At 40.2% G+C, this 7,996-nt stretch overlaps 1 protein-coding gene across 1 annotated transcript; it reads left to right on the top strand.

The window, feature by feature from the left end:
* The first annotated feature begins 1,970 nt into the window (after positions 1–1,970).
* On the top strand, positions 1,971–7,996 carry LOC117307359 (cytochrome P450 2D9-like). The gene is given in 6 exon segments (XM_033792088.1): positions 1,971–2,050; positions 2,053–2,236; positions 4,199–4,323; positions 4,891–4,930; positions 4,932–5,839; positions 6,456–7,996. Coding segments are annotated over 6 exon segments (1,572 nt in total). The 5' UTR covers positions 1,971–1,974; the 3' UTR covers positions 6,695–7,996.

Genomic DNA, 7,996 nt, shown 5'->3' with positions numbered 1-7,996 from the left:
TAAGGGGGGGGGGGGGGGACTTGGCCCCCAGTCAGAAACCTTGCTTCCATTCCAACTGAGCTCGGCAAATGTACAATGATTGATTGGATTTTGAATAGTCCCCTCACCAAATGTCTTTGCCATCATTCTTTACATCTGTAAACGAAAATCTAGTTGGGGTATTTCTAGAAAAAAACATGAAATACTATATTAGAAATACCACATTTTCTACCAGGGGGTCATTAACAATCTGCATGCTTATACGGCCGTTTTATTACATAATACAAATTTGCCATAATAATCATTATTAGATTAGATTAGATTAGATTAGATTATTAGATTTCCCAGGGAATATGCACGGTCGTCTCGCGGAGTTTTACCCCGAGGTTATTTCCCTCAACCCTACCCCTGAGCAGGGTTAATTACTTCATGGTAAAAAGGTTGTTTAGGTAGTGTGAAGAGATTGACCAAATGGGCTATAGTAACTTCCTTTCTAGTATATCTATTGTTAGATGGTAGCTTAGAGTTACGCTTTAGAGTCACATCAGTGTCTTGAATCATAGGTACGTGAGTCATTTTTTATTTTTTATTTTTACAAAAACTAAATCGCGTTTCATTATTTGATTTACACAATAAATTAGACAGCTCATTATAAAATAGTTGTGTCGAATTACCAAATAATTACCGGTATTATTACATGATTTATTTTTGACATCATCCGTTGGACAGTTGCACACAATTACTCAAATCTTGGAGGAAGGAAATGCTCAAATCACAGACGGGGCGGGGGACACTAGCTGGTCGTTGAAGCTCAGAGATGGGTCCGCCCTATAGCAGACCGTGTGCGAAAGAAAGAATAATAAACTGCAACTGAATTCATTGGATCATATCCCCTTGTTCAAAGGATGAAATAACACACAGCATAGCTTTGACGACTGGGTCTGTACTATAAATTATTTAGAGACAATTAGAGACATGTTAAAAGGTACACCATTATATATTTGGTTTGCGGTAACACCATGTGTGTATCTACTTGCCAGGTAGAGTTGTTCTTAGGGAACTGTCTTGCTTTATTCTACTGCCGTGGAGTAGATAATCGGAGGGTCGGGAGACTTCTCAGTTCTGAAAAGAACTGTCCTGTTTTTTAACTATTACCAGGGCGGATGGTATAGAAATTAGACTGGACTACTACTTTAGCTTATAGGATCGTAATTAAATGTACTGCCGCGGAGTCAGTTCTGAAATTGGTCTCAATGTTTCGACTAGCTTGCTCTAGTCATCGTCAGGAGACTGAAGAGGTAAGAGTGGGCTTATTTATAGGGGTTCAGTGGATCCACTGCAGGTCAATCAATGCTCTGATTGGTTGTGTGGTTGGGGGGCTCATGGCTATTGTTAGGGTTGGCCATTGTGTGAGAAACCTCTCGGGTGTAGTGAGGCGTGTCAGTAGGTTGGGGGTTGTTAGAGGAGGAGGGTGGTAGGATAGTATGCCAAATGCTGCTGATGAAATAATGCTGCAAACCAAATGTATATTGATACCTCACCATGCAATGCCTCAAATCCTAGGTACACCATTGTTACTGAAATTGGGCATTTTAGTGCCCAAGGCTCGAAATGTTGGTCGTTTGATTAGTGCAACACTCTTGATGTAGATTTGCAAGCAGAAATTCGATGGTGAGCCTCCGATGATGGCAAATATTTATGTTAAATGCATTCTCTACCATTTTGAACTTTGAACCTTGGGTCGACCCCGCGGTGGTCACTCGGATATTTGCCCTCTCGTTGTTGTCATGCACATCGGGCACTCCACAAGCAGAGCACTGGGGGCTGACCTGGGTGAGCCCCTGGAATGACGTCAAAGCTACTCGAACGTACCGGGGCAGACCTGGGTCGACCAAGGCCGCCGGGGCCAGTAGGCTTATAATATTAAATAGTGTTTCCACAGTTGAGCAAGCACAGTCTGTATCCTGGGGACCGACGCGCCGTCGCGACGGTTTAATGGGTGTTTTGGCAGACTTCCATCAGTCATTGTCAGTATTTCTCACTCTCTGTACCGTACTGACTTTCATCTTGACGCAATGGTCTATCGACGAATCTCGTACAATAGGAAATACAACTGGCCCCCAGGTCCAAAGGGATGGCCCCTCATTGGTGTCAGCCCGCTAATTGGCCCTGACTCGGGACAAACAAATACGAACATTACCCGTCTGGGAAAGCAGTTCGATCCGGACGTATTTACTCTGAACTTGTACGCTGGAAAGTAAGTAAATAATGTAGGTAGACAAAGTATAATATCTGCGGATTCAATATGTAAAGCTCTATTGACACATATAGTTCAAGTCCTATACTAGGCCACCATTTAAGTAGTTGCGATAATCGTAACCCGACATCCTCCTGGTCCTCTGCCTGTGTGCATTTTGGACCATTTTTTGTCAGACATCAGTGAGATTTGCCCGTTGTTACAAGTTTAAAAATCATGGCACACAATCTACGAACACAGATTTGACCATCTAGAACACTTGACACATCTTTGAGAAAATAATGGTCTTACACACAGAAATCAGTTTCGCCTTTGAATGCTCACATATTTTTCTAGTGTAACAGTAACACGCTGTTTGAACTCAAATAGTCAATGAATCGTTTCAACCAAAAGTTAATTAAGCCAGACCTATTGCCCCCTTTCAATGTTATCTGTAAAAGAAAAACCACAAAAGGTTTTTAAGACAGTACAATATTAGTGTTTGTTTATAAGTAAAATGGACATACCTACTGTGACATCTGATAGTTTCAGTAACATACAATTGTCTTGGTTTTGCCTGGTTCCTCACAGGGACAGCATTGTAAGGGACAACATTTGTTGGTAATAGGTTCATATTATTACCCCTTTCTCCCAATTTATGTATGAAATGTCTATCCAACTTGCCAATGGTAGTAAAACATAATCATCTTGAAGATGATCCCCAGTTATTACACAAAAAAAAGGAACATTTGTCTTGCTCTTTCCAAAGAAAAATCCTGAAGTGATTTGGAATGCACGGGAAACAAGCTTGACAAAACTCTCACTTGTTTATTTTATTTTTTATTTTTACCACCCATCTAAAAACAATTCACATAATATTGTTTTTATATGACCCCTGTATGTGTGGACAGACCCCGTTAAAGAAGTTGACGGTGGGCCAGCAATGTTAGGCATTAGTTGAAATTCTATTTTCATGTAAACTGTTTACCCGTAATTGCCTCGTCTATCTGGCTTCCAGTCTACATGTATATATGGGTGAATTCAAGGTGAGACGTGACTGCAATGACCTGACCAACATGCATTTGTGATGTTAATTCACCATGAATGATCGATCGGTAGTAGAGCAAGGCCACCAAGGGTGATCATACTTATAGGCTTAAACATTAATTATGTTTTAACGTTGGTACAGGTACCAATATTACAAAACCATGATTAATTTTTTAATTTTTTAATTTTTTATGTTTGATGCTGGGGGGGGGGGGTGGTCTTTTTAATTTATTTATTAAAGTGTAACAGGGTATGTTCAGTTTATTTGTTCCATTTTCTTTGTCTTAATTGTTTTGTTTTGGGGTTTTTTTTTTGGGGGGGGGGGGAGTAAATTATATTTCGTTGGCTATGCATGGGATTGTTAGCATCGCTTGCAATTCCATTTAACTTATTTTCAGGTCTGATACTTGTTGTAAGGACAGTTTTTCATTCGATAAAATACATTGGAAGTAGCAGGTGTATAATTGATAATTGATATTCAATGGCAACATTCGAATTGTGCCCTGAAAGATATACCATTTAACTGTGGGGTTAGATTCTTGCAGAAATGGAAAATGTTTTCCACTTCAACAAGCAGTCGATCTATTGAAAAACTAGGGCGTCACAAAAATTAAACTAAACTTGACCTTATAGCCCTTATTTTGTACTCCGTTGTTCGTGTGCTTTAAAGGAACAGTTGCAGGTAGTGTAAGCACTTTATGGAGCCTTTTTTATTTCTCATCAAATGTGATATTTCAGACAAAAATATTTCAAGGGATGTTTTCTACTATCATCATCATTAGACCGTGTAAGTTTTAGGTAAATCTGTGATCTTGCACAAGTTTTTTTTTAAATTACCAATTCTGCAATGCTCCTTGAATATTTAGGGTCATTTTCATATTGATTCATGCTGATGGTACAGGACCCATATTATGGTTTGTTGTCTTGTTGTTTCAGGCGTATGTTGATTCTTAACAGCTTCAAAGCAATCAAGGAAGCATTTGTCAGACAGTCGACTCTGTTTTCTGATCGCCCCAGTGTGTGGCCCTTTACGTACGTCAACAAGAATAAAAAGAATGTTGGTGAGTGTTAAATGCCACGTGCGCCCTCAAATTGCGTTCCTGTTCATTTTAGGATCTAAAGTTTAATACAAAGCTAATAAGGTATCGAATAAAGTATATGAATTATAAAAAGTTTAGGGTCAAGGGTGCTGATCCATTCCTGGGTCAGGCTGACCCGGAAAAGTGTTTTAAAACTGGATTTTAACTTTGACTGTTCGCTCCAGTTTGACACATATGTTTGTGTTTTGACTTAGATTCTGGGTCAAACTGACCCATAAATGGGTCAAACTGACCCATAAATGGGTCAGGCGAAACGGGACGCAGATGGTTCAATTCTGACCTAGATGTGATTAGAGTGAGCTGATCTGATGTGTAAGACAGGGATTAGGGAACCAACGGAGATTCAGTGTGTGGAGTCAAACCTTGGTTTTGAAAACTTAAAATAGAGTTGCTGTTATACAGTACCAATTTATTAGAAATGAAAGGAAATAATGGATATAGAAATTGAGCGTATAGCTACTGATCTTTGAGGATATTTTTGCAGAGGTGTCTATATAGCCTCATCTATAAATTGTCGTTTGATGACAGGTGTCTTTCTGGAGCCCTTCACCGAGTCATGGAAAAAGGAGAAGAACCGTTCGTCAGTTTGGTTACGGTACCCCAAAGTCAGAAGAGAAAAGCGTGGAGCAGGCCAACTATCTGGTTGACCTCATCAAGAAAAGGAACGGTCAACCATTTGACCTCGGTCCCCCAACTAGCTTGTGCATGTTGAATGTCACATTTTCTCTCATCTTTGGCGCCACCTACGAGGAAGAAGATGAGAAGTTTTCCATGATACAGAAGGCTATTATGGCCTGGTATGTGGAGATCTTTAAGCTTTATCACGTTGAGCCACTTCTGCCGTTCTTTGACAAGTTTGGTCTCAGCCCCAGACTGAAGCGGGGTCAGAAAATGACTAAGGAAATCTGTGCTTTTGTACAGGACCACATCGACCATCACAGAGCAACCCTAGATCCCAATAATTCCTGCGATATGGTGGATCAGTGCCTGATTGAATTGGCCAAGAATGACCCAAACGGCGAGCTGCGTGACTTCACTGACGATAAGTTTATGTGGATGATGTTTTTCTTTATCCCCGATCAGGGGGACACGGCGGTGGGTTTGTTTCAGTTCTTGGTGCTCGCCAATGCTATCCATCTTGATGTGCAGCAGCGAGTTTATGAGGAGATTCAAGAGATCATCGGTGACCGGCCACCCTCCCTAGACGACAAAGACAGAATGCCTTACACGAAAGCTGTTATCATGGAGACATTACGCATGGATACCACATTCTGGCTGTTGATACCACATTCTGCGGCAGGTGATGTGAGCATCTTTGGGTATAACATCCCCAAGGATACCACCGTCATTCCCAACATCTTTGCCGTCCACTTTGACCCAGAGCTTTGGGGAGATCCATAAACCTTCAGGCCCGAGAGGTTCATCGATGACGCTGGGAAGACCTTTAGGCCGGAGTATTACATGCCGTTTTCAACAGGTCTGTATAGCATGCAATCATTCTGAAAAGGTCTTTCAAACAAATTAAGAAAGCCTTAGTTTCAAATGCAACTGAACTTGGGGATTCACATGCATTGTGCATCATAATTGCCAGTGAAACCATGGCCACTGCACCGTAACATGGGTTCAGTTTTCTTGTATTTCACAAGTCGCAAATTTATTTATCTGGTCCCTTCCCTTAGGAGGCAAGTGTCTGCACATGGTCTACCGTTTTCAAGTCCGAATGCATGTAAACAAAAAAGTCGATATTGCTAATTCAAATTCTCAGAAGTGTGCGACATTGCCGAGCCACTTTTCCCCAGAGTTCCTTTCAGAGGGGTATTAATTAGGTTTGATGCCCGTCACCACTACACAACGCGTGTCAACCATTTCCAAAGGCAGACCAAAGCAAAGGGACGCAAGTGCGCTGCGCGTTGCATGCGCATTTAACACTAAATAAATGGGGGCATTTGACTACCGAAAGGACGCAACCAGTTTCCGTGTAATGACGTCAGGGTCAATACTCGGTTCGGTTTCGGTATTTTTTTAATGTTGTACTGTTTTCGATCTAAAAAACATCTTCCATGAAAGTAAATGTTTTGTGTTATTTTCTGAAGGACGCAGAACATGTATTGGTGAGCAGATGGCACAGAAGCAGTTCTTCATCTTCTACGTCACGCTTCTTCAGAATTACATTCTCAAACTCCCAGATGGGGATCCAATACCCAAGTTGGAATCCCAATGGTTGTGGGTGTCTCCGCCCGAGTACCGACTGCAAGCAGAACCGAGGAAATTAATGTGCACGTGTTTCTCCGGACGTATTCAATTTAGAACCGAAGTTGGAAGGGAGAAATAGTCGGGTCTCTTTATTAAAAATGAGATTCAATATTCATGATTTGTTTTTGGTTAGGCCTACATGAAAAAACACCAGCAACGTGATATCAAGGGTTAAGGAAACTTTATATAGGTTTATTACTATAGCATGCATGGCCATTTTAATATTCTTGTCCATTATAATGATAATTAAAATGTTCTGTTATCCCGCATATCTTTCAAGTTTATTTTTAAAATTGTAGGCAAGTTCGCCCCAAACACTAGGCTAAATCCGCTCTTACCATAAAATTAAAGGGAGACGAAACAGCCATTCGCCCCAACAGACGGGTTGAAATTTTGCAGACAATTTGTGTATAGTTTGTAATATTCGGTTGTGAAATATTTGCCTTTAATTAATTTGCCTTTAATTTCAAGCTATAGTGATAGATCGGTTATTTACTGGATATTTTGTTGGCCTGTATTAAACCATTGAAGTGTAATCAAGCTATTGCTTGGTTTGGGAGCCCGGGTACATGCACGCTACGTGTTTATATTCGTTTGTGTACTATAATAATCTGTTCAATTAAATTTCAAACCCTAACTTATATTTGTTGACAAAATTATGTTACTTTACTTTACTTCAGTATGGTGATGGATGGTTTTTAATTTTACTTGATTTTTGTTTACTTGTTTTACCAATTCGTTTTTACCCAACCCAAAGCCTAAAGCGAAAGACACTGCGATGGTTATATATTGAGGTTCAATAACTAAGGTTCAATCATTTTATCTGGTGATTTTAAGGCTATTAGTGTTTAGGCATATCAGATGGGAAACACTGCCTTATGTTTTAACCCGTACTCCCTTGAATCTTACTGGAATGTTTCCTAACCCTAATAAAAACCCGACCACGTTGATTATACCCAATACCTCACAATATTGACTTACAGTGCAGTGCAACAGATGATCAAACAATGGATTTTGAAGGGTCGGGAATAGAAAGTTACAGTGGTGCCATGTTTATTAGGCCTGAATGCATTAAGATAGCGAGATTCAACAAAACTTGCTATTGTTGATATATTTTTTGATACGCTCTTTGACTGCTTGCATGGGCTTGGGATCTGGCTTAGGTCCAGTCCACCGGTTTTGAACCTGCTGAAGTTGGAGCCTGAGCCGAAGTTAGTTCAAAAGGGCAGAAGCTTTTAAGTTATCATTCAAATTCATTCAATCTCAGTTTATCATCAAATGTTACTTTTTATAATGCAATATTCTAAGTTTTTATTTGTGTTTTAAAGGGAAGGTACACGTTTGGTAATTGGAGTACCCCCATCATAACCATAAAATGACA

Source organism: Asterias rubens, chromosome 2 (genome assembly GCF_902459465.1).
Source record: "Asterias rubens chromosome 2, eAstRub1.3, whole genome shotgun sequence".
Classification (NCBI taxonomy): domain Eukaryota; kingdom Metazoa; phylum Echinodermata; class Asteroidea; order Forcipulatida; family Asteriidae; genus Asterias; species Asterias rubens.
The sequence above is the reverse complement of the archived record's forward strand: the minus strand, read 5'-3'. Positions and strand labels throughout refer to the sequence as shown.